We start from the raw sequence: 26913 nt of genomic DNA on the forward strand, positions 1-26913 counted from the left end.
AGAAAATTACACTAGTCATTCGAGGATTGGTTACTCCAGTCATGTCAGCATACAACAAAGATGACAGTACCCTACCCCCTTGCAGTTGCAGAGACCCTTGTGGCTTGTCCAATAGGATGTCGGCCTACACCTATCCAAGCAGCAAATGTTTAAGACCGACCCTCTGAAAAACTCTTAAAGATACTGGCAAGCGTGTACATATAGAAGAACAACGCTATTCAACCTGAAATACCCATCAATAGTTGATAATAATATTTCAGGAACTAATCTGGGATGAATAACATTATTATATTTATAAAGACAACTAATAATATCAATGTGAATCCCAGATTTTTATTTCTCAAAAACTCTGTTTCTTTTTAGCTTATCAGATTAACTCTATACAAGTATACAAAACATTGTATCTAATTCCGTTTACGACCCAGTTTTGTGTGTTTTCGGCTATTGGCTGGCGAAGACTGCTTCGGAGGTACAGGTAACAATGTCCCTCCTTTAATCCCATCATCTGTATCTGTCATGGTGTGAAGTGTTTTCTGAGCTTCAATGTAGACTGTGAGATCTCGAATCTGTGAATGGTCATTTGAACTTTAGTAAGACAAGTATTTTCAATCAGTCGTAAGATAATATTTGGAAGTTTATTGTATCACCTGTTCTTCCAGATCATGTATTCTCTCGTCCCTTGACGATAAAGATGAAGTTTCCCTAAGAAAAGCAAAACAATTTTCCATTCATTACATAGAGAAAAGAGTGAAAAGAATGCAAGGATTCACTGTAAGTTGTGCATCTGAAACATGCTAGTTAGTTTCTGCAGCATGCACCTATTCCAATGGAAACCAAGTCTACATTCTACAGCATGTAGTCAAGAGATATTCATAAAAACATGAAACAATACTAGTTGGAAAAAAGCTGCGTTCGCCCACCAAAAGAAACAAATCAAAACAACAAATTCAGCCCCACAAAGGAAAGGGCGGGGGATGGAAAGCATACCTATTTTCAATTTCCTTGACCTTTTTACGCCAAATTTCTTGATTCTTGATGAGACCCCGATTGATCTAAGAACAAAAAGAAGTGAATCTATTAGGAAACCAAGTGCTGCAAAAGGCCATCACCTTTATCATATACAAATTCTGAAAGCTTGTTGAGATACCCGAACACTTACATCTGCTACAGCATTTTTTTCTTGCTCACACTTTTCCAATTTATTTTGGATATCCCGCATAGTGGATGTCACAGCATTCTCTACTGCTTCTGAAATGGAACTTTGTCTTTTACTTTTGGCCTCAATAATTAGAGATTCATAATGCTGAAAGAATGCAATGAGAATTGGAAAAAAAAGAGAGTACAATTTAGAGAATTATTTCAACAAGAAATTTAAACAAGGCAGATTTCGCAAATGAGAACACTAGAGATCAACTGCAAACCAGCCAAGGAAAAGAAAGAGAAGAGGTGGCGAGATGCTGGAAACTGTGTATTTACTTGTCTTTGAGCCTCCAGCTGAGTGGCCAAAAGACGATTGTACTCATCTGCAATCTATTACCAAGCATGTGAAACAAAGTCAAGACATGTACAATGGAAGGCTAACGATGTTAATTATTGAGTTAATCATGCCTGTCTGCAAGAGCCGTAAACTCCCTATCAAATTCCTTAACATGTAGTATCATGCAAGGTAAAAAAATCCCACAATAATAAGTTTTTTCATCTCTAGTTTTGGCTGTACTAGACAAGGTAAGTAATACTCATATGGAAACACGTACTGCTTCAACTTTGCTGCTAAAGAGAGCACCACTAATTCCAGAATCCTCACTACATCCACAAGTGCCACAATCTCCTTCAAACGACATACAACAAGAGTTTGTATCTATCGACTTGCCATCGGTTTTTGACTGGTTCAGCCGATGAACATAGTTGTCACCAACATAGTCCCAAATTTGTTGTGTTCTCAGATCAAGAGAATAACAATGCTGTGTATCTTGCCAGTGCCTTTTAGCATGTCCCTCTTTATATCTGAGTTCAGGGAAAAAGGCATGAGTGGCTGTGTACTCCCAGCAAGTGACAAGGATAACTTACAGTTATCATATGAACTATGAAATTTATATGGTATGTTCAGATCCTTCACACAAGAATACTCAGCAAGTGAAGTGTTGCATTACCTTCCACATCCTACAAAACCGCATATCAGACAAACCCACAAATTTTCTGAAGTTCCACAAACAGAACAAGCTGGCTTCTCATCCTGCTGCTGACAAAGACGACAGACCTGACAAAATGTGCATATCAAATCAAAATCCTCTCAGGATAACCAAATCACTACCTTTTATATTCATAACAAAAAGATACATCAATTGAATCCCCAGAATATTATGATTTCCATGTGGTGTTGGGATTTATTTTGTTCAATGTGGAAAGAGAGAAACATAGAACTCGAACAAATGTGCCCTTCAGTTCTTATTTATAATAATGGTCCAACATCATGTTGTGCTAACAAAAATAGATGAATTGATCCTTTACCATAACAGCCAAGTTGTTCACTAAACACCAAAAACAGAGTTTGTTGTGTGTGCAATGTCACTGATAAAAGCCTCGAGAAGCTTGATCACACCAACACAAAAAAAAAAACCTAGCTTACCTGGCAAGACAAGTGGGTCCATTTTGAAGTGCATGAACATTGAAACGAATGATCACAAAGAGTATTGCGTATTCCACTAGTATCCGGGTCCAATCTCTCTAAAAGCAACAAAACACAAAATCAACATACCATAATCCATATACCAATCACACTCACTCCAGCCCAGAAAAAAAAACGTATAGAAAACAGAAGGAAAACTGCAACTAACCGAGACAAATTGGACAAGCTGGCAACTCAGTGAAATTTTCCAGAGGAGTGCTTGCTATTTCTGCCGATTCCGTGAATTCCACAGAAAGCACATATAGTATATGGCAAATCTCTGCCTACAAAAATTACCATCATAAAATAAACACACTTATATTCATCAATTTACTTAACACAAAATCAAAATCAACATAACCAAAACCGAAATCTCACACTAACTAACCTCAGATGGCGAAAATCGCTTCTCATTGAAACTATTGTAGAATCTATCAGCTGTTACTTGATTATCAAGCTTTATTAACACACTGTACCTATCTTCCATCCCATCATTCCTAAACAAAAATTGCATAAGATAAACAAATTAGAGTTTTTGTTATGATCAATTTAATTTTCTGCTCTTAACAGTAAAAATTAGCGTTTTCGATAACATAAGTTATGAAATTAGAGTTTCTGACAACAGAATTTTCAATCTGGGATAAAATTAGGGGTTTCGGTAGCACCTGATGAAGAGGAGTACATGGACATGATCAATATGGGAACCGCAGAATCTGATGAAGTCGTCTTCGGAGAAGTAGTTAGGGACGGCGACGACGAATAGAGAAGTAGATCGAGAGTTAGGATTAGGGTTTGGCAGTGAGGATTTCTGCGATGCGTTTCGATATAGATGTGAAATGCCTCTCCTTTCATTGAATTTGTTGGTGGCTGCCGCGGTGGAGGTGGTGGCGGCGGCGGAGATGAAGGTGGTTTCTTCAAGAGTTAGAGGATGATTGCTGTCTACTGAGTGGACTCGGAGGCTGAACATTTTTTGGGAGTGAGTTGGATCGGTGAGTTGACTTGGGGTTGGGCTAGAGAGAGAATGGTGAAACAGAAACAAAAAGAGAGTCGCGGGAAATCGGCGGTTAGGTTAAAAGTGAGGTGTTCGCCGTTAAATAGCTAACAGTAGGAAAGGACATGTCCTTAGAATTCTACTGAATTTTTTTAAACAGGGACCATATTAAGATTTTTCATGAAATATAAAACTTAACATTGATAAAATTCTACTAAATAAGTAGTATGAGTTCCACTGTTATTAACTCGTTAATCCAAACTAATCTGAGTTGAATTTGAAAATAATTAAATGAAAGTTAGCTAAGTTGATTTAGCATGATTTAATTAAAATCTATTTAATTTTTAAAAATAATATTAACTTTTTTTTAGCTTAAATTATTGACCGATATAATAACATTGATGAGTTATGAAATACATGTGTATTATTTTTATTAATATAAGTGTTCATGCTAGCAGATGCGGAGCTAGGATTGTTTAATAGGGAGGGTCATAACTAATATAACAAGGTATAAATTTTTACATGTAAACTACACTAATATATAAAAGCAAAATTAATATATTAAAAAAAATGATATATAAAAGCAAATCTAACATAAAAAATGAGATTATTGATTCATAAAAAAAAACTTAAATTGAATTAAAACCAAGTATATACTCTTTAAAGAATTTAATTTGGTTAGAAAGATCATGTTAAATTTATTGGACCTAGTGATAGTAAGGTACATGTGAGAAAAAAAATTAATAGTTTTGATGATTATGCTAAAAACAAAACATAAAAAAATCCAAACTTAATTGAAACAAATCCATAAAATATATCTAATTTATTAGAAAAAACGACATTCACTATAACAAAAAATAAAAAATGGTAAAACTAGAAAAAATAGCAGAATTATATATAAAAATATAAAAACCTCACCAAATTCTTAACAAACATAAAAAACAAAAGATTTTAAATTTGGGTCACTAATTACCTTATTTTGATGGACAATAAATAAATTAGCAACTTTATTTTAATCTTTCTACGTTACTTTGTATTATTATATTTTTTTGGTTAGAATTCTAAAAAAAAAAGATAAAAAATAGTAAAAAATGATTAAATTGAATAGGTTATATATATTTTTGTTACAACTTGAACAAAGAGATAATTTTATATTTAAAGATAATCAATTAATGAAATAATAATTTATTATTAGATAACCTGTTACTTATTATATTTAAATAATAAATAAAAAAATCTTAAATATTTTATAGGGGTGTCTTGCAGGGGCCTGGGCCTGCTTGCCACTCCTTGGTTCCGTCTCTGCATGCCAGCTTACGTATACCTTAATTAATTTTACAGATTTTAAAATTAATAATTATATAAGCTTTCAATAACCAGTAACTAGATGATTCAAACTTGAATTATATATACATAATTAAAAGATTGAGTGGGTACAAAACAATTAATTATTGTACGTTTGGTTTTGTTTTACAAGGTATTTATTTGACGGATTGTTTTATTTTTTATTGGAAAAGCTAATGGCCGTTTTCAAAACATTCATTATTGTTAGCTGCTAATTAATGGTATTCGAATATTTTAATAACTAATGAATTTTTAATTTTAAGAATTTAATTGAATCACCATCAACTAAGCCATTGATGCCAACCACTAGATTTATGATATGATTAAATGAGAGGTTTAAAATCCAAAATCATATAATGATTGCAACATTTAACCACCATTAAACTAATAATTATTAACCTCTTAATAAATAATCCAAAGACACTCGTTAAATACTTTTTAAAAAAAGCCAGACCATCTTCCCAGCAAAAAAATTCAGAAAAACCAAAGACTTTATATATATATATATATATATAAAACATAGTTTTATGAAACTATTGGATTACTTTATTTATTTATTTGGTAAAATAAGTTGGGTTGAAGGAAACACACGTGATGTGTGATTGGATTTAATAAAGTATTATAACCATAATACTTTGTCGTCATCTATTAACATGTGATGTGTGATTGGATTTAATAAAGATATAGGGTATGGCTAATGGTTATATAGAAACGGTAACGTGTGTTTCGAAGATACAATATTATAACCTTATTTATTTATTTATTTGGTAAAATAAGTATTATGGTGGCATATACCCTACTTACAAGAATATATTTAAGGTTGATCCGGTTTAAGGTTTATTGATCAACTTAAAAATGTTATTTTAATTTAAAGTAAAAAAAAAATAGAAATTTAAACTGTTTTTTATTTGAAAATATATCAAAATAATATTTTTATTTTATTTTTAAAAATTATTTTTTAATATTAGTATATTAAAACAAGTTAAAAAAAAATATAAAAAAAAATATAAAAAAAATAAACTTTTTAAAACATATAATTTTAACTGTATTTTTAAATATTGTCAAAGACGTAGCTCGAATAAGGTTATGAATTAGGCTATCATGGAAAAAACCGATTCAAAATAAAATCTACAGTGAATGAAGGTTTGAACTAACATATTATCGGATTGACTCATGAAGGTCGCCGATTAAAACCATGGCATATACTTTTTGAGAAAAATTCAAAGTCAAAACTCAATTAAAACGAAAAGGCAATCTCCCCCACCCTATTAATCAAATTCGTTGTATCATAAATTTTAAGGGCTACTAAAAGTCCGTTAATCTAAAAAAATCCGTTAAAAAGCCAACCAATTAATTAAACAAATTAAAAATGCCAGCGTTTCAGTGCGAGTTTCTTTTTTTTCAAAACGCAAGACCAAATTCATCACACGCAGCACATTATCCTTTCAAAGTCATCATCTCACCGCCTATTAGGCGCTTTTTTGAAAGCCAGCCTTTGTTGCCTCTAATAAAGTACCACAACAGCGTACAGAAATGAAACACGACACAATCAAAGCAGTCTCAGAGAGAGAGAGAGAGAGAGAGAGAGAGAGAGAGTCCTTCTTTCACTGCAGTGTCAACCTCTTCTTGGATATATACAGCCACCTCTACAGTCTACAGATCTCCCATTTTGAAGGTCGATACCATTTGAACCTTCAAAGCCAAAGGTACTGTCTTTTTCTCTTTCTTTTTTCAATTTTCTCTTTTACTTGATTATGACTGATCAAGAATCCATGAAAAAAACCGAGGAAAGGTTAAAGTAAAATAAAAAGAACACCCCAGTTGCAGTTTTATTGATGAAGGTGCAGTTTAGGCTTGCTTGATATGAACCCATTTAAAAAGATTTAATTTTTTATTGGTTTTTCTTGATTTTTTAAGGCGAAGGATAGAGTTTTGGTGGCTGATATCCTGACAGAGGAGAAAAATGGCACTACGTAAAGCAATCGGGGCTGTGAAAGATCAGACAAGTATAAGTATAGCGAAAGTGGCAGCGAACACATCAGCAGAACTTGAGGTTTTGGTTGTTAAAGCTACCAGTCATGATGAGGATCCTGCTGGTGAGAAGTATTATAGGGAGATTATAAGCCGTATTTCGAGTTCAAGGGGTTATGTGAATGCTTGTGTGGCTTCTATATCGAGAAGGATAAGTAAAACCCGTGATTGGATTGTGGCTTTGAAGGCTTTGATGCTTGTCCATAGGATTTTGATTGATGGGAACCCTTTGTTTGAGGAGGCGTTATTGTTTGCGACGAGGAATGGGATGCGTGTCTTGAATATGTCGGATTTTAGAGATGAGGCGCATTCTAATTCGTGGGATCATACAGGGTTTGTGAGGTTTTACGCGATGTTTCTCGATGAGAAGGTTGAGTTTTCTGTTTTTGAGAGGAAAGTGAGGGAGGATGAGAGGAAATTTGATGAGGGCGGTGATGGGTTTGGACGTGGAGAGAATAGGGATGAATTTGAGTATGGGATGCCCAAGAGATCAAGCTCCTATGGTGATTTGGTTAGGCGTGAAAAGAAGATGGAAGTGGCAGCAATTAGGGAAATGAAGCCCGAGAGACTCTTAGGCATATTGGACCAGCAGTTGAGGATCCTTGATAGAGTTTTGGCTTGCAGACCAACAGGAATAGCCAAGAATGATAGATTGGTGGTTGTAGCCCTTTACCAGGTGGTGAAGGAGAGTTTTGGACTATACACTGAGGTTTGTGAGGCATTGGGGGTATTGTTGGATAGATTTACTGAGATGGAGTATGCATATTGTCTTAAAGGTTTTGATATTTATGCTGGTGCAGCCAAGATAATTGATGAGCTGGTGGTGTTTTATGATTGGTGCAAGGATATAGGAATTGGAAGATCATCTGAGTATCCTGAAGTGCAGAAGATTACTGAAAATATTTTGGGGGCCCTCGGGGAGAGCTTGAGAGAAATGACTAATAGACGAACTAAGAGTTCCGAGAGAAGTATAGAGGAGAAGGTTCCTGCTAAGCAAGACCAAGAACCTGATATGAATGAGGTCAAGTCTCTTCCTCCTCCAGAGAGTTACACCCCTCCTCCACCCCCTCCTTCGCAGAAGCCTAAGCCTCAGCCTCAGCCTCAACAGATGACAGAAGATTTGGTAAATCTCAAGGACGATGGCATTTCAGCAGATGAGCAGGGCAACGAATTGGCTTTGGCTTTGTTCTCTGGACCCCCAACTACAAATGCAAATGGTGCGTGGGTAGCATTCCCATCACCAAGAGAACCTGAAGTGACTTCAGCATGGCAAACCCCAGCTGCTCAGAGTAGTCAAGCAGATTGGGAGTTGGCATTGGTGGAGTCAGCTAGCAATCTATCAAAACAGAGAGCTACTTTAGGGGGTGGATTTGATTCATTGCTCTTGAATGGAATGTATGATCAGGGGGCAGCAAGGCAACATGTGAGCACAACACAACTGACTGGCGGGAGTGCTAGTAGTGTGGGCAAGAGTGCAACACCAGTGTTGGCATTGCCTGCTCCTGACGGGACAGTACAGCCGGTTCAGAATCGGGACCCGTTCGCTGCCTCCCTTACAGTTCCGCCTCCTTCCTATGTGCAGATAGCAGAAATGGAGAGGAAACAGCATTTTCTAGTAAATGAACAGCAGCTCTGGCAACATTACGGAAGGGATGGGATGCACGGTCAAGTGGGTTTGGACAGGATTAATGGTGCCTCTGGTTACTATGGCCCTAGTCCTCATCCAATGGTGATGCCTTCCGGGATGCCACAGGTCAGTGGCATGCGGCAGCTGGGAGGGCATTACTATCCCTCCTATTAAGATCGCTTGTCTCGATTACCTGCTCGCACTTCATATGATGCACATTACTGTCATGCTTTTTTCCTGATCTGCATCACTTTGTGAAGATTTTTTGAATTCTGGCCGTTATGATTCCTTTTTTTTTTTTTTTATGTAATTAGTAATTCCTTGCATCGCAGGGAGCAAGGGACATGCAAGATTTTGAATTTGTTATATTACAATTTACAATACAAGATGGACATTATTTTTACTTCTTTCGTCATTGAATTTTCACACTAAAATGAATTCTATCTGTGTTATCTTTTATGTCTCTCGGTGGCTTACTTTGTAGTTCAAAGTTCTTGGACGAGGCAACTTCAGAAGGCAACCTTGTCTGAATTTAGGAGTTAAAGAAACCCTGCTTCATGTCTTAAATTTCCACTTTCTAGTTTCAAACTGTTGAAACTCTTGTGAATAGGAGATTTTGAACTTTATGTTTGAACGTGTCAACTGGCATGGAAGGAGCATTGAGTTCACTTTGAATCTCTCAGTCTATCATCGTCACCATCCTTGTTAGTTTGACCTGACTGAGTCCTCAACTTTCAGGACTGGTTGCCGGTCCAATTAGTCTGTCATGGCATGACCATTTCAAGCTGCTTTGGTCAATCTTATTGTCTATTAATTATTATGCTTGGTGACGGCTAGTTAGATGATTTATTTTTTTTTAAAAAATTTATTTACTGTAATTTATTAAAAATGAAGTAAACACAACTTAATTATGCAGTGTGATTTAGTTTTAAAGCATATTGAGAATGGAATGGCCTTGAGTTCATGACTCTTGAGGTTTTGCCACAAATAACAACCAACCTAATAAGACATGACATGAAATTGATGTATTTTATATGTTTTTGGATTGTTTTAATGTATTAATGTAAGAGAGAGAGAAAAAATCTGAACAAAATATTATTTTAAAATATTTTTAATTAAAAAGTTTTTTTAAAAAAATAATATGCACCATGATAATAAACACATTAGTCCCTTTGTCCCTTAAAAAATGGCGGCCCTATTTTTTCTATGTTTTCCTCTAAATCCATTTGTTTATCTATTTAAACAATCTTTTTTGTTTGAGTTAACTACTAGTTTGTTTTTATTATAATGCTGCAAGATAGTTTTTATAATTAACTTTTAGTTATTTTTATTACAATTAAAATATATATCTATAAAATAATAATTTAAATTCTGAAAAAAAATATTTTTTATTAGATGAATTTTCGTTTTTTTATTCATGTATTTCTTTTTTACAAAAACATGTTTTTTATTAGTAAAATGTTTTTTAATAAAAACTTAATGATAATAAAAAAAATATTCATAAAAAATTTATCATTTGATTTAAGAAGGAAAAGGTGTATCTCTTTAATAAAGACTTCCTTTCCTTTTCCTTCATTCTTTTTTTTAAAAAAATTTTTTATGAAAACATATTTTTTAGAAAAAACATTGTTTCCTAAACAAAAACTTATTGCTATTTGAAAATCAAGTTTTAATTGAGAAAAAAAACAAGACCTAATAATTTTTACGCAATAGAAAAATAAATAATAGAGTAATTAGCTTAAAAATTATGTAAAATATTTATATTAAAAATAAATATTTAATTCTTATTTAATATTCATGAGCATATATTTTTTATTATAATTTTACTTATTAGGTTTCTATATAATTTTACTCACAGAATAATTGTTAATAATATCATAAAAAAATTATAATTTTATTTTGAAAATTACGGCGAAATTGGATAATATTTATTTATAATAAATTATATTCAAAAAAATATTTTTTTTTTTTTAAAAAGTTTAGTTTAAAAAGAGGCCAGGGGCTGGAAGTAGGATACCTGCGCATCGAGCCCTAAAATTAATGCCCTGACGTGTGCTTGGGCTTGCAATGTCAGTTTCACGTGATTTTTTTATTTGTTTTAATGAGTGGATAATGAATAACGGTGTTCACAAGGAGTCTGTTTGTTATTATAATAATAGTTTTTTTAAAAAATATTTTTTTTAATTTTTTTAAAAAATTTAGTTTTTAACTGAAAATATTATTTTTAATTTAATTTCATAAAAAAAAAATTCTAAAAAAAGCCAGCAACACAACGAAATAAAACTGTTCATATAGTAATGTCGATGACAGTGTATTATTTCTTGAGCTATAGCAAACTACAGTAAAAGGCCACGTTGTTTTAGCTTTTTAGGTGTAATAATTTATTGCTTTTAGTTAAATGAAAATATACATTATATCAATATATACCTGTTTTAAACTCTTTCTCAATAACCTTTTAGAGCATGAATGTTCTTTCATCTTAAAAGTATTTTTAAAATTTTTTATTTATTTTTTATTTTTTATTTATAAATATTTTAATATATTAATGTTAAAAATAAATTTTAAAAAATAAATAAATATTATTTTAATAGAAAAAAATCACTATCACAATATTAACCAGACCTATATTTCTATTTGAATATAATAATAGGGGAAAAAGGTAAAAATAGTTAAAGAATAGTAAATTTGACTAGGTTAGAGTTATTTTTGATAAAAAAAAATTACCAAATGGAAAACACTAATCAAAGAACTATTTAATATAATAATAAAGGATATTTAACAAGTTTAAAATACACTTTAATGACTAAGTTATAACTCATTTTACTTCCAATCCCTAAACCCTTTTTTAACAAATCAAATCTTCAACCCTTAATTTTTTTTTTCATTTTCCCTTTTTGTAATATCAAATATACTTTTAAAGTACTCTCAAACCATGCCAATCAGCCTCTAGAACCCCAGAAAATGCTCGACCACTACAAGTCCCACACAAACCCACCACCTCCCTAATCCTCAAACGACATGTCAAGCGTCGTCGTTCTCGACAACGGCGGTGGCCTAATCAAAGCCGGCTACGGCGGTGAACGTGACCCCTCCACCATAATCCCCAACTGCCTCTATCGTCCTCTCTCCTCCAAAAAATTCCTCCACCCCACTCCCACCACTGAAGAAGATCTCACCTCCGCCGCCGTCCGCCGCCCCATAGACCGAGGCTACCTAATAAACCCAGACCTCCAACGCGATATCTGGAACCACCTCTTCTCCAATCTCCTCCACATAAACCCATCAAACTCTTCTTTACTACTAACAGAACCCTTGTTTTCTCTCCCTTCAATTGAACGTGCAACGGATGAGCTTGTTTTTGAAGATTTTGGGTTCAATTCTCTGTTCATTTCTGATCCACCGAAGTTGGTTCATCTTTATGAGGCGAGTAGAAGGCCATATGGGTTAGTTTCAAAAGCGCAATGTAGCTTAGTTGTGGATTGTGGGTTTAGTTTTACGCATGCTGCGCCTGTGTTTCAGAACTTTACGTTGAATTATGGAGTGAAAAGGATTGATTTAGGAGGAAAAGCGTTGACGAATTTTTTGAAGGAATTGGTGTCTTATAGGAGTGTTAGTGTTATGGATGAGAGTTTTATTATGGATGATGTTAAGGAGAAGTTGTGCTTTGTTTCTCTTGATGTTGCTAGAGATTTGAAGATTGCAAGGTGGGTTTTTGTTTGTGTTTCTGGTTGCTGTTTAGCTTATAATGTGATGATAATGGAAAGTTGTTGTGTTTTTCATAATATTAAGCGTTGGACTTCATTTTGTTGGCCAGTAGGAATTCTGATTGTTTTGGGGTTTTTGGCAGTAACATTTTGAGGAACTTTGACAATTATTTGAGGCGGGGGGTTGTTCTTTATGGTTGTTGTTGGCTGATAATGTGAATAAAAAATGAATGTTGCTATGTTGTTAGTGTAAAGTTTTAGGCTGTCTTGTTTGCGAGTAGAAATGGTGATTTTTGTCTTTGTTTCTTACGATTTTGAGGAACTTGTTATAGTAGGACATGAAAAGGATGGTTTTCGGGTTTCTTATTGGCTTAGAATGTTAGCAAAAAGTGGAAGTTGTTATCTTGATAGTTTGGAGTTTTTGTTTCAGCAGAATGATGATTCTTTGGGTTTCAGGTATTAGGATTTTGAGCAACTTGTAATAGGAGACGTAGAAAGGACAACATTTTTGACGTGTGTGTGTGCTTTTGGGATTGTTGTTGGCTTATAAAAAATTGATTTTTTTTTTTACTTTATAGCTTTGTTGGTTGGGATGGTCATTCTTTGAATTGGTTTTTGAAATTTTGAAGTTTTCTGTATTAGGAGACGAGGAAACGACAATTTTTTTAGGTGTACTTATGTTCTACCTGATGGAGTGACCCACACAAAAGGTTTTGTTAAAGACCCAGATGAAGCAAAGAAGTATCTCACTGTGGATGATGGAGCGTATTTAGAAACGAGGAAGGATATGGATCGGACTGAAATTATGGACAGAAAGAAAGTTGATTTAACTAAAAATGTGAGTTCTTGTTACCTTTGAAAGGAATGTTTCCTGGCCAAAGTTAATAAAATGATAATTTTGCCATCTGTACAGGAGTTTGACTTGACAAATGAACGGTTCCTGGTTCCAGAGATGATTTTCCACCCAGCAGATTTAGGTTTGTGTTGTTCCTTGCTATTAGAGAAGTGAAATACACTTGTATGCTTTCAGTTTGGTATAGGAGCACTCTGGACTTATTCCTGCTGCTACATGGTTTGAGAAACATGTGTTTGGAGACTTGCTTTTACAATAATTAATGCGTGGTTTTTTCTTAGAGAGAAAGGAATGTATCAGGAAATATTCTAGTCTTGTAGATAGATGTTGTGTAATGAAATTAAAAGGAGGAAAGTGTTTTATGTTTGGCTGTTCCTTGAGGAAGCGAATTTGAAAATGGTGCTAATTTTAACTATTTCTGCAGGTATGAATCAGGCTGGACTAGCAGAGTGCATTGTTCGAGCTGTGAACTCTTGCCATCCTCTTCTTCATCCTCTACTCTACCAAAGGTGCTTTCACAAAGTCTTGGGATTTCATGCATCAAGCATTTCACTGTTTTTCTTTTTAGTTTTTATTTCCCAATACCAAGTGATAACTGTTTAAAACTTGTGCTTGGACAGCATTATATTAACTGGTGGAAGCACATTGTTCCCTAGATTTGCTGAGAGACTGTAAGCGCATGAACTTCTCCTATTAGCTTACACTCTGAATTTTTTCTATTTTATCTTGAGAGGCAATGTTTGAACTTTATATTGCATAAAATTACAGTGAAATGGAGCTTCGACCTCTTGTCCCAGATGACTATCAAGTGAAGATAACTACACAAGAAGAGTAAACTCTTCCCTCCTTGAAAGTATTAGCTTGTCTTTGAAACGCTGCCGCTTCACAATTGATAAAATTTTGTAATGCTTGTGCAGTCCTATTCTAGGCGTGTGGCGAGGTGGATCCCTTTTGGCATCCAGTCCTGATTTTGAAGCAATGTGTGTTACCAAGGCTGAGTATGAGGAACTTGGATCTGCTCGATGTCGAAGGAGATTCTTTCATTGAGAAACAAAACTGCTCAAGGTATTTTATCTCCTTACTGCATCCACCTTTCAATTTAACATGTGTTGTTTTATTGAGAAGGGATACAGAAGTCTATACCTTTCTTGAATTTCCATTAGATGTCAGATTCTCATTTTGAATTACCTTTTCTTACCAGTGGAGGGAAGAACTAAACAGCACACGAGGAAATTGCAGCCAGCTGTCCCTCCATTTCTGCGATGAGCTTTTGCATGCATGTTGATCAAAAGAAAGGTGGAAGCAGGCCCAATTGGCTTACTTCTGAAGCCAGAAACCTGACGTATCTACGTTCATCACTATGACATGGTGAAGCATTGTTCTTTGGCCTCCTGATTCTTATAATTATTTGGTGCAAAGGGTAATCCGTGGAAGAAACTGCACCTACGATATTCCTGCAAAGCCAACATGCCACCATACTTGTGCATCCAAGAGATGGTGATTCCAGATTGAAGTTTCACGAATCCAGGGCCATTCCTGCTTATTAGGGTTTTGCTTTCTTTATTTGGGACATATTCCCACCTGTTTAACAGAGAGCGTTCAATGACTAGTGCCTGTTGGTTTCTTGGCATTTTTCGTGCAAATATCCGGTAACCTTACCATGGTTTCTAGGCTGGTTTACGTACAGTCAATTGTGATCGACTCATCCATCCTTTTTGTCGTTTGCGTTTTGATGTCGTTCTTCTCTAACAACACAACACAACACAACTTCATTGAAACTGACGGCGAACTGTCCTCTACAAAATTCATAATCCGAGAAATGTTACAAGTCATATTGTAGTTTTTGTTATGGTCATGCAAGCTACCCTGAGTGGGACTCTATCCTCCCAACGCCGCCCTCCAATCTGGCCTTGGAACATAGCATGGGGACGATAGAGGTCATAAAAATCGAAGTCCCAATCTGCGAAACTTACATGGTTGAACCGAAACAGCTCTTGGGTATTGTACGAGTAGGGTTTGCAGTGGATTTCGAATGAATGTCGTTTTCATTGAAGAACACCCACAAGGGAAAGGCGAGCCGATCACAAACAGTAACAAATAAAGCTGCCTGCTTGTGAATAGAGGCGGCGATGCCTCCATAACATTACTGGTTCTGTTAGAATTGTTGAATTTCAACAAAATAAATCATCAGCATTAGTCTCCAGCAGTGATGAAGCTTGTTTCACTGGTTTCATCTAAACAAATTTCAAGAATGATTCAAGCTGACCAATCTTCTAGCAAGCTCAAGTGCCAACTGTCTCTTCATTCTTTTGATAAGAAACGGAGCCAGATGCCCGATCAAAACATGTAAACAGCAGCGTCTCAAAACCCATGAGAGATTGAAACCAGCACATACCTCTCAATTCAGCTCTGAATTGAAAACCCGTGCTTGCTTTCTTCTCGCTAAAAAAAATAAAAGGAATCAAGGCAGTAATAACAATCAACACTAGTTTATTTTCCTCAAAAAATGTCACAAAACGTGACTTGAAAATCAATAACATAATTCATATCAAATTTCTTGTGCTTTTGCAACAATACAAACGAATTACTATATAACTACGCCTTCCTACCATATTCTTTACTGCGAGTTCCAGTGGAAATTTTAACATGAGCTACAACATTATCAACCATCACAGTGATTTTCTCTACAACAGACAATATCGCCAGAGTAATTCAGCTGAAAGAGTTTATATAGACGGGTGTATCACTCTGCTCATTCTAATTTTCAAACCCTAAATAGGAATCCAACTCAATTTTCAGATTTGAACCTGCAATCATGGTGCCTTAACATGGACATGGTCTCTTTAACTTGAAATTATCACCCTATGAAATAGGCATCACTATCACTTGAACGAGAGAAACGTTGCTAAATAGGGTGGTCTGCTCAGTTAATTAGTCAGAAAATGGCTGGGAGTCCATGCACAGATGCACCAACTTTCTTTGGTATTGTCCATAATATTCACCTACTGCAATGACATCTTCATTCTCTGGATTCAACCCTGGCAAGCCAACGAGAGTATCCTTGATTGAAGACCCTGACTCGTCATCTGAATTTCCTAAATTTGATATAAATTGTGCATGGCCTTCATGGCAAGCAAGTATGAACATGGCAGCTGTATCAGGTTGTTGTGCTTCCCGGAGTGCTGCTAGGGCATCTTGCAATGCACCAGCTGCAACATAAAGAATAAGAGCCCTGCATTGACCCATTGCAAACGTCAAGACGAGAACATTAGCAAATTGACGGGAACATTGCAAACGTCAAAACCAGAAATGATAGTACCTCCAGATGTTGTGTTCGGCATGGAGGACATGGTTGGCCCATCTTAACAACACCCTAAGAAGTTACAATTTGCAAGTATGATTAGCATGGTTCAAAATTAGTTATACCTATGCAAATGCCTAGATGTGCAATGCAGACAAAATATGAGGGATTCTAGATGAGATTTGGGTTTGATTGATTAGAGATGCTTCACACACAGCACATGTGCTATTGTATTACACATGCACAAGCAACCACATTGAGAAATGAAATCGATGTCTGGAAATTGATTGATAAAAGGCTATGCAATTTTGCAAGATGCACCTTAAAATGCTAACAGAATCCTCAAATTTAGTGATGAAAAGGATCATAACCTTGCATAATCAGATCCACTTAAATGTGTAGCCGCCAAAGTTGCAGCATCCGTCCAGCATCCTGCATCTTGCAACTGCACAAGTTTATGTATTCTATCAGTCTAGGAAAAAATAATCATTTCTCAATTTAACACCCTGCTAAAGGAACAAAAAGTCCTCTCCACATGTCATGGGATAAAAAACAAATTCCAAGTCAGAGGTCATGACATAATGCCCTGTCTGCCTTTTTTTTTTTTTTTTGCCTCCAGTTTTGTGCAGAAAAGTCATGCTTGTGTGTAAAGTATCATTGGATTTGCAACCAATATAGATGGGATCAATCCAAAATCTCCTTCAACTTGTCATTAATTCAGCGAACTGTCATGGAAAGTCAACAGTGATATATGAATACTATTAATTTTATGACATGTGCATTTCTCCATGTCCCTGTTGTCATTGGATCATTATGGAATAAATATTTTATTACTGTTGAGATTTATTTCCACTTAATCTGTGCAATTTCTACAACTGTTCAACAATTATGGAAAAAATCCAAAATGAAAGACAAATTTGCAGCGTGGATATCAAGCAATAGATCATAATATGTTACTTTGGTGATCAATTTCAGAGACATTGAAGGACCACAGATGGTTTGATATAGAACCTAACCTGTGAACAAGCCTCTTGATACCTTCCAACAGCACAAAGAAGATGAGTGCCAGACAATGATCTGTCTGTCTGGACCATGTTGGCTGCAACAACCTAGATGATAACATGGTAGTAGAGAAGTCAAAATGCACATAGAAGTAGGTAGTGCAATACCAATGGCAGGATGTGTGCTAACATTGAAACATAAGCTGTTCTATATCAATGCTCACCTTAACTGCAAGCTCATGAAGAGACCTTGACACAGCAGACGAGAGAGCGACTGCACGTAGAGCATTTACATAGAAATAAGAGCTCTCAGGAGAAGTAGAAAGCAACAAGCTGACTGCTGCTTCTAAGTTCCCAATAGAAACGAGCCTGTTTATCAAGAATATGGCATATAATCATCACTCTAAAACCCAAATACAGGTGCAAGGGAAGAAAGCTCATATGCTAGATCCATGCTTTCAATCAATAAATAGAAGATCCGCTGGGGAAAAAAAGATAACCAGTACATGCAACATTCAACAGTAAGGCAAGGAACTCACTCATGCACTCGATTCTGAATAGCCTCTTCTCCCTCCAATTTCTCATGCCAAGGAATGCGCTCACAAGCACTTTCCCATAGTTCTTCTTTCTGGAAAGCCATTGATCTAAGTTGACCTTCACTCTGCCACAGGATAGTCCAAGTTATAAAATGCTAAATACATTATAAATGATTAAACACCATAATATCTGCAATCTAGCATTTTACAAAGTGAAAACATGAAATGACTTACCAATGGATCCTTTTTCTCAGTCCCAATTACCGACCTCCCCTTTGATGAAATTCTGTTCAGCATAGTCACGTCATCGAGCTCTGGGGTTGATGCTGAGACAGGCGCTTTCTGTGTTGACTTCGTAACTAGCTTATCCATCAAATGTTTAAGAGCACGAGGCAACTGCAACCAGAATAATGCTTCTGAGGTTTCACCAAAAATTGCAGCTGCAAATGCAAACCTCGCAGCACAGCCTTTCTTGACTACGATAGCATATAGTCTAGCCGTTTCATCATCAAGTATGCAGCCTAGAGCAATGGAAACATTAGGAATGTGTGAGTACTAAACCAATTAAAACAAATGCTCATATGGTAGATTCTTTATGTAGTGCACGTGTTGGACAGGCCACCCATGACTGACCTTCTCTTCTGTAAGGATCTAACACTTTGAGGAGCATTTCTGGCACCACAGAGTCACCGACAGGTGGTAGATCAATCATGTAATTCCGGAGATCCCCTTTGAATGAAGCAGTTCCAGGAATTAAGTGAGGCCTCTTGTCAATAGTTGTGCTGCAAGTGTTAAACCAAGAGGCTTTGACACCTAATTGCAAGATCATCCGCAATGCCTGCACAAGGAACAACAACAGTAGTTGGTGGTCACCATAAATGACAGCCTTTATCCACGAAAAATTCACCAATTTTGGAAGACAAACAGATATGCCTTTATCCACAGCCTTTTTTTGGATGTCACCATATCCTAGACAGTAAATGCAAGGCATGAAATGCTACAACCTCCATGATTAGCAAAACATAGCCTAGGATTTATTTTCAAAAGATTTCTCTCTTTTTTGATTGGGGAATAGATGGCTGTTGGGTTGTTGAGGGAGTGGGGGAGGGGCAGTTGAATTTCTAGTCCATCAACAATTTGATTTCCATTCCTTGTTTTTTGTTTTCTTAAAAGAGAGCCACCCCCTTGATTTTTCTTTTCTTAAAGGATGGATGGATGGGTGGATACACACACACACACACACACACATATATATAGAGAGAGAGTAATTCTCACCAGTGCATGTGGTGTGGGAAGCAGTATGGGAGAGCATATAGGCATAGGCTGAAATTTTTCTTTAATAGCTCGGGGTTGGAGGCCATGGCCAAGTTTTTTGTCATTTCTGCATGAAAAGATGACCACAGGCACTGGTATCAAAGCACAAACAATAACAAATATCCATTGAAAAAAATTTAAGAGGAATCACATTATATTAAAGCTAATTCATCAAGCATTATTACACACTAGAATTTTTGAATGGAATATTCAATACAAATATCAACAGTGTGAAAGTCACTGATCAACATCATCAAACAATTTACGGCAAAACAACTACCAAATCACCACTTTGCACAAAACATAGAGACAGTAAAATTGTAGTTGGCAAAGCATAACAGACATGTATGAACAATCCCCAATGTCCGATGCCCAGAAGAGAGATAAAAAGTTTCTAAAATATTTAATCAGACTCCATCAAATCATGTTCGCTAATTAGTTGTACAATTCAATCTGATTATATTCCAGAGATAATAAGTGCAAAGAAAACAGATTGTCTCATGCTACAGCACCACCTAAATCCCCGACCAGTCCTATCAAGAATGTTTTTTAAAAAGTTATTTATTATAGACACCACTTCACCCTTTCAAATATAAAGACAATAACAAGTGAAGAAAAAAGGTTCGACAACATATATTTGGCGGCACATACATGTTAACCTCAACAAGGCGAAAGCTACTATCAGCTCCAGCAATACATAATACCAGAGGGTCATTTTTATTAGTTCGCAGAGGCAACCAATCGAGTTCCAACACAAGGGTTCCAGGAAATAGAGGTTGTAAAAGGGAATTAGCTAACGGGTCTGGCAAATCCTGCAAATAAAAAAATAGCTTGGACATCAAAATTTGTCAGCAGAACAGTAGACTCTGTATCACAGTAACATGAATGCAGACCATGCTTTAAGGAACAAGATTCGTTGCCATATTTCATGCTTACAAGGTCAAAAATAGAAAAGGTATTGTCATAAAAAAGGACAGCAATAAGCCCTCGGCTGCGGTCTCCAGGAACAACAGGTGAGAATTTGATTCTCCTGATTCCTTCCCTGTGAGTGTTAAATGATGAAGAATGCCCAGTTGTTACATCCCACCACCGTATGTTCCCAGACCTATCCCCCATGACCTGAAAAGTAGTCAAGTCACTGCCTCTCACAATAGAAACTTTGGAACAATTAAGTTGTTGATATGGCCAATCAACTGAAATAATTAGGAATATAATGATACATACAACATGAGGCAAGCGGTAGGCCATGGCCGTAATCAATCCATCAGAAGACACAAATGAAGATGAAGGCCATTTCGGTCTATAGACAAGAAAAGAAAACTTCATGAGATAAGGCAAACAACTATACACCATGTACTACAAACAACAGAACTACCTCTGTAGCATTTGAAGGTGATAGATGATAGTAATTGTGCAAACCAGATGTGTTGCTTTTGAAAAGGATAGAAAGGAAAGGAAAAATTGCATCTGTGATTCAAGTTCCATGGTCCATGATGTAAAATTGCAAATATAGTGCCTTTTTTATATAGGGGAATTCAAAAGGCAATTGTTCTTATTCAAGCCATTTTGTAGGCTCTATTCACCTTTGAGATGAGTGAAGCAATGAACATGGCAAAGAAAATCACCACATTACAATGGGAAAAAGCATTAGATGAATCACAGCAAACATGACTGCAGAAAGTGGTAATCTATGATGGAATTTATCATGGTACATGCTTCATAAACTATGTATTTCCTTTTGACTTTTACAGATCCTTTTCTCCTTGGGGGGCTGGTGTAAGAAAAGGAGAAATATCGATACTTAAAATGTAAAAGTACAATTAACAGAAACCTAGTACATAAAGAAAAAATAAATTCATGTTCAATCATACATCCTGTTCATTATCAACCAGAAGTGAAATCTATATGGACTTCATAATTTAAATTAGGATGCTAAAGGCATCTCCTTCCTAAGAGCAAATGGTGGCTTTGGTTCTTTGAGAGTTCTTATTTTGTCGAGCAAAATGAAAACGTTAAAGCACTTCATCATATCCAACTCAAGCAGGACTGTATCTACATTCTTGGCTTTTTACCTCTTTTACAACCACAGCTTGCTCAAAAATACTAGAAAAAGTTTTGCTTCATCCCTACCACAGAATACGAATCATAAGTTACATACCCGGCCTCCCTTTTATTATAAGACCATCATGTTTTGCTAACAATGGCAGATGCTGATGGGGAATGATTGAAAAGAAAATCCAACTTGATCAAAACATAAAAAAGTTAAAGCTATTATCCAGTTGGCCAGTCATGCTTCCAATGAAGTAGGGTTCTAAGAAAACAACATATTTTCAACTTTTTTTTGGCATAAATTGGCTGTTCATCAGTGTTCAACCTACATCCTCTAGTTGCAAGCCCATGCTCATGGCTAAAATATAAATACAAGAGAATCAAGCAATGGATGTTCAGGCATAACAAATGCCAAATGTCCTAATGCAACAACTCGCATCAAATACTTGTACCTGAAATCCCGGATCCTCCGCCCATGAACCTCAAAAACTCCAAGAGCACCATTTACTAGTGCAAATGCAAAACTTTCAGCAGTGTCATCCTGAGAAGCATCTGAGCTTCCTGCTGCTGCACATAAAAGCTACTTCCTTGTTTAAAAGATTTTGAACATAAGAAAGCAAGAAAATAAACTGGATCAAATGGTTTGGACTAGCAACCAATCTACTTAATAATTTAGAAAATCAAGCAAAAAGAGCTCACTGGATTCTGATGCAGGTTCCTTTGCAGTGGATGCTCCATCTTGTGCTACAGGCATTTGATCTTTTGATGACCACAACACTTGTTTAGAAGGACCATTTTGAACTGGCCGAGGAACTGTTGGAAGAGTCCATTCCAATACCGTAAATGGAAGAGCTAATGATCTAAGCTACATGAGGATATAAAGCATAATAATTATCTAATGGATAAAATAATAATTAAAAATCACCAAACAGAAGTTTATAACTCAAGATTCTACCATTCACTATGAGTAAGAAAATTTTTACACTTCAGACATTCATTTAGTCAAGGAAAAAGTAATGAATGGCGGCTGTTATAAAATATATAGCATGAAGGTACATGGTATGTGAAAATACTGAGATAAGATTGACGTCCACAACTACATGCTAAGAGATTAAGTTTTTTATTATAAATGAATTTTAGCCTTATTTTGAATTTAACAGTGTCTTGTATATTTTTAAACAAACTAAATCTATTTACCTTAAGAAATTAGCATGCAAATGGAAAAACATAGATTCATCTTATGTCATTATCCAAAGTAAAACAACCATTTGCACCAAGAGAAATCTCAGGTTTTGGCATTCCCCCTCCTCTTAAACAAGATAAATAGATTAAGTACTTCCTACATCACCTTAAGACCACAAAACTCGTTATATTTAAAAGGCAAATATTTTGAGTAATGATGGAAAAGGAGAAGATATCAATCAGCCTACAAACCATGATGGGAGTTTTTGTCATTGCCCAAACCTCCACCGGTGCATCACGGAATAAAATAAGAAGATACCTGGAAATTTAAAACTCAGGTGTAAGCTACCAATAAAAACATATAAATGTGATGTGTGTATCAGTACACAAACAGAACAGAAGCAGATGAGTAGTATGAAGAAACATTTTGAACAGCAATGAAATATATAGCTAGCAGTTGTACATGAAGTTGAAACTGTAATGCACCACAATCACAATTGAAGAAAAAAAAGGTTTCAGAGCAACCTTCCAGATGAAGAAGTTCGTAGAGCTCTAATGGGTGCACGTTCTGGCTTTTGCAAAACTCGAAATGGTCTGTTAAGACCACTTCTAAGACAGGTTACAACAAGCCGATTATTGTAACCTCCATTTTTTTCATTCACCTGTCCCAATACACAGAGAGAGAGAGAGAGATTTAAAGAAAAAATGTGAATGAACAAGTAAAACTTAGATTACTATAATGCATTCATACAATAACTTCCGATTCAGTGTCATTTACCTGATTGTAAGAAAATGAAACAAGTCTAGAATTTCCAAGCCATCGTAACCCCCTAACCATACTGTTATGAACTGAAAAACTAGCTGCAACAGCATTTGCAGAAACATCAACAACATCAATTGTCCCAGATTGAGTACCCAGAGCAACCAGAGGAACAGCTACAGCAGGATAATTCCCCCCACCTTCACAGTAAATAATCAACTTAATCTAGGTTATAACAAGAACAAAAAATTGACTTCAAGTGATTTAGTGTCAAGAAGAAACTAACGGGCCAAAGTAGCTATTAGAGAAGGAGAGGGTACAGCCAGCATAGTAACCGTCGAAGAAAGAAGCTGCAGCTGTCCAACTAAATTGATCTGCATCAATAATTTGGCTCATAAGGATGCACAGATAAAGCTAGAATTAACATAGGATGAACACTAAATCTACACACCAAGATTGTCATCCGTCATTAATAATACAACAAAAAAAGGGAGAGAGGTAACATAATAGCTTGCACTTATAAACAAACTCTTGGCAATAGAGCAGAAACTTGCAGAACTATGGTTGTATTTTGAAGTCATAATCTTCCTCAATTCAGCTACTAATTTTACAGTCTATGGCCAACAGCCACCAAGAAGGTTGCATAAAACTAAACATAAAATAACATTCAAGATGAGATGTTTATTCACTTACCTTAAACGACAAATCCTGGCTCAAAGTAGATGAGAGGCGGTTTTTATGGCCATTCCCAAGCTCTTGTTGCTTGCCTGCTTCTTTGCCAAGTCCATCAGTCACAACTACAGCATTGGCATTGTCCCCTATAAGTGGAATTTCATGGGAATCAGCAACCGTATCCTTATGATTGTCTCCAGTCCCTTCAGCAGTTAACAGCCAGTTCCATACTTTTCCATCATCAGAAATTGAGATCATATGTGTAGTTGAGTGAACAACAGTATCATCACAGAAATCAAAAGGATTGTCAAAATCCACCTCAGCCGACGGAGAATCAGGTGCATCAGAACAAATCTTAGCAACATGTTGGAGCGTAGACTCTGACTGACAAATGGCAACAGCTAGAACTGAAGGAGAAGGGACCGATGTTCCAATTGACGGCATCAACTCCTCCATTGCACACATTACATGCACCTGTTCTCCTCTGCAATGGTTACTCCAATAAGCGCATTCCTTATTTCACCCAACAACACAAGTAATCATTGCATAACCCTAGTTCTTCATATACCAGAACAATCAAATTATCTAAAACAATCACACTAACCAATTGCAATAATGAAGTTCACTGAAACAATCATTAGTCCGAGCCTACATAACAATTTCTCCAATAACACCATAAACCCACACAAATATCATTGAATCAATTAATTCACAAAACAATTCTTGACATAATTTTCATACGAAAAAAAGAGCTGCAAAATGAATACAGAATTCACTTTCCAATTAACAGAAACACTTACTCTTTTCGCCGCCAAATACTGAGCTTTCCATCAAGATGAGCACAGTAAAGCAATTCATTATTCGGATCCGGCAAAACATCTAGAAACTTCCCACAGCCTCTAGGCAATGCAGCACTAAAAAGCACGGTCTCGTATTTCAAATCAAAAACCACAAGCTCCCTAGGAAACGTGACAAACAGAATATTCCTCCATTGTGGTGAAAACGCCATTTTCACACTATACAACGGAAAAACCGCCGATGCCGGCGCCAAGGATCCTCCCACACCACCACTGCTCGGCGTTACGTCTTTCTCTAGCCTCAACAAATCACTATAATCCGTCGGAATCTTAAATTCCTTTAAAACGACGTCATTCTCACTCTCTGCGAGCACTTTCACCGACAATAAAAATCCTTTAAGTCCGATGACACAAAAATGCCGCGAATCAAAAGGATCACGACGAATGCACGACAAAAACTCCGGCGACGCATCGTACTTAAAGAAACAGTAATTCGAAGCGGTGGCAGTGGAAGCGGCGCCGGTGGTGGTGTAGAGATAAAGAGAAGAAGGACCAGAAATGGCAGCGAGGGCGTATGAATCGGAACGAGAGAGGATCCAGCAGAGGTCTTGGATACCAGATTTCGGATTGGGATCAGGTTCGAGCCAGAGGACAATGGACTTGAGGCGGAAATCGAGGAGAGCAATACGGCCATGGCGGTCGGCGGCGGCGAGGAGGAGGTGGGAGGAGGAAGGTTCGGTGGAGAGGAGGTTGCGATTGAGAGGAGAAGGCGTGAAGCGTACGGAAGTGATGAAGGGGGAAAGAGAAGGAGAGGAAGAGGAAGAAGGAGGAGGAGGGAGAGGAAAAGTGGAGATTAATTGGAGGGAAAGAGAATCAACGATGGAAATGGAAGAACCGGAGGGAAAGGCGAGGAGATTTGAAGAGGAAAGATCGAGGGAGGAAAAGTTATTACGGGAAGGTGGACCAGGGAGGATTGTATCAGTTGTGGTGGTGTTTGGTTGTGATCTAGAGAGGGACATTGTATTTGCTGGGGAAGGGGAAGGGGAAGGTGAAGGTGGGGAGGGGAGGAACCTGTTCAGTTTTGCATTGGAGAGGAGAGGAGAGGAGAGGGGAGAGCTGACTTTCCTTCTGGAGTAAGGGAGACGATGGCGTTGAAACGGGGAGTTTTGTTTGGAATGGGAATTAAACTTTTTAAAAGTCTTTTTTTTTTTTTTAACTGGCCACAACCATTCTCATTAACATAAGTTTTTTTAGTTGGATTTTCAAAATATATGAAAATAATTTTTTAAATTTTTTTAATATTATTATATAAAAATTATTAAAAAATACTAACTTAATGTTTTTTCAACTAAAAATATTTTTAAAATCATAAAAAAACAAAATCAATTATAATTTAGTTTTAGTTAGGGTCTTTAAATTAGATTTGATATTGATCTAATTATACATATCTCGTTTATAAACTATATATACAGAAATTATTCGAGAAATGTCATCTTATTTTAAAAAATATATTAAAATAGTGTCATGTAGGCTTTAATTAAATTGATAGGTCGACTAAATAATCTAAATTTTTAATCTGATTGGACTGGAAGTTGATAACTATAGTCAGAACTCAGAAGTCTGGTAGCATATTGATCGGCCTCGTGCCTAGGAGACCATGATGATTGCCATTGATGGGCTAGTGGGGTGCAAGATTGGCAAGTCACCTTGTTAGACCTGGTTCCATTTGAAAAGAGCTTGTTTCTAAACTTGGTGCAATAATGGCTCGACACTTTTTGTAGGGTGACTCGATTTAGTAATGCATAGATGTAGGTGGAATGCTAATTGATGTCCAATCGTGCTACTATATAATATCAATGCGGAACAGATTTACGTGTTCATCGTCGATAAATTGTTATTTCAGATTCAATAAATCCAAACATTGATTCTTGAATTAGTAATAGTATATCAATACATGTAAATGTCACATAAATATATAATATAAATAAGCAATCTTTTGTCCCTGTTTATTTACGCGGCTTTTAAAGCAAATAACATAAATAATATGTTTGATAATGAAAAAACTCACTTTATTGTTAGTGTGGGA

General features: G+C 36.1%; 4 protein-coding genes across 6 annotated transcripts; 2 read left to right on the forward strand and 2 right to left on the reverse strand.

Moving 5' to 3' along the window:
* Positions 1-269: 269 nt before the first annotated feature.
* LOC118052098 (BRAP2 RING ZnF UBP domain-containing protein 1) lies at positions 270-3769 on the reverse strand. Its single transcript, XM_035062930.2, has 11 exons — positions 3331-3769; positions 3054-3162; positions 2835-2949; positions 2627-2724; positions 2151-2257; positions 1755-2004; positions 1477-1530; positions 1160-1303; positions 988-1052; positions 648-702; positions 270-566 (listed from the first exon to the last, which is right to left on the reverse strand). Exons 1-11 carry the CDS (start codon positions 3630-3632, stop codon positions 405-407), a joined length of 1461 nt encoding a protein of 486 aa, XP_034918821.1. The 5' UTR covers positions 3633-3769; the 3' UTR covers positions 270-404.
* A 2763-nt stretch (positions 3770-6532) lies between these two features.
* On the forward strand, positions 6533-9061 carry LOC118052099 (probable clathrin assembly protein At4g32285). The gene is made up of 2 exons (XM_035062932.2): positions 6533-6706; positions 6918-9061. The coding sequence occupies exon 2, from the start codon at positions 6964-6966 to the stop codon at positions 8830-8832; it is 1869 nt and encodes a 622-aa protein (XP_034918823.1). The 5' UTR covers positions 6533-6706; positions 6918-6963; the 3' UTR covers positions 8833-9061.
* Positions 9062-11540: 2479 nt separating this feature from the next.
* Positions 11541-14885, forward strand: LOC118052101 (actin-related protein 6). 2 transcript variants are annotated; one of them, XM_035062936.2, is made up of 8 exons: positions 11541-12101; positions 13005-13200; positions 13276-13339; positions 13640-13724; positions 13836-13886; positions 13984-14046; positions 14133-14280; positions 14417-14885. In XM_035062936.2, the coding sequence occupies exons 1-7, from the start codon at positions 11677-11679 to the stop codon at positions 14260-14262; spliced, it is 1014 nt and encodes a 337-aa protein (XP_034918827.1). In that variant the 5' UTR covers positions 11541-11676; the 3' UTR covers positions 14263-14280; positions 14417-14885. The 2 variants fall into 2 exon arrangements, with proteins under 2 accessions (XP_034918827.1, XP_034918826.1); XM_035062935.2 differs by having other exon boundaries at positions 11542-12362.
* Positions 14886-15685: 800 nt separating this feature from the next.
* On the reverse strand, positions 15686-26151 carry LOC118052100 (uncharacterized). 2 transcript variants are annotated; one of them, XM_035062934.2, is made up of 20 exons: positions 24831-26151; positions 24052-24514; positions 23645-23732; positions 23377-23558; positions 23124-23260; positions 22851-22917; positions 22116-22281; positions 21869-21980; positions 20592-20667; positions 20304-20486; positions 20019-20179; positions 19329-19434; positions 18687-18891; positions 18288-18574; positions 18057-18178; positions 17742-17886; positions 17533-17625; positions 16888-16961; positions 16535-16588; positions 15686-16447 (listed from the first exon to the last, which is right to left on the reverse strand). In XM_035062934.2, the coding sequence occupies exons 1-20, from the start codon at positions 25844-25846 to the stop codon at positions 16147-16149; spliced, it is 4038 nt and encodes a 1345-aa protein (XP_034918825.1). In that variant the 5' UTR covers positions 25847-26151; the 3' UTR covers positions 15686-16146. The 2 variants fall into 2 exon arrangements, with proteins under 2 accessions (XP_034918825.1, XP_034918824.1); XM_035062933.2 differs by having other exon boundaries at positions 21869-21983.
* Positions 26152-26913: the final 762 nt, after the last annotated feature.

The sequence above is a fragment of the Populus alba genome, chromosome 18 (assembly GCF_005239225.2).
Source record: "Populus alba chromosome 18, ASM523922v2, whole genome shotgun sequence".
NCBI lineage: Eukaryota > Viridiplantae > Streptophyta > Magnoliopsida > Malpighiales > Salicaceae > Populus > Populus alba.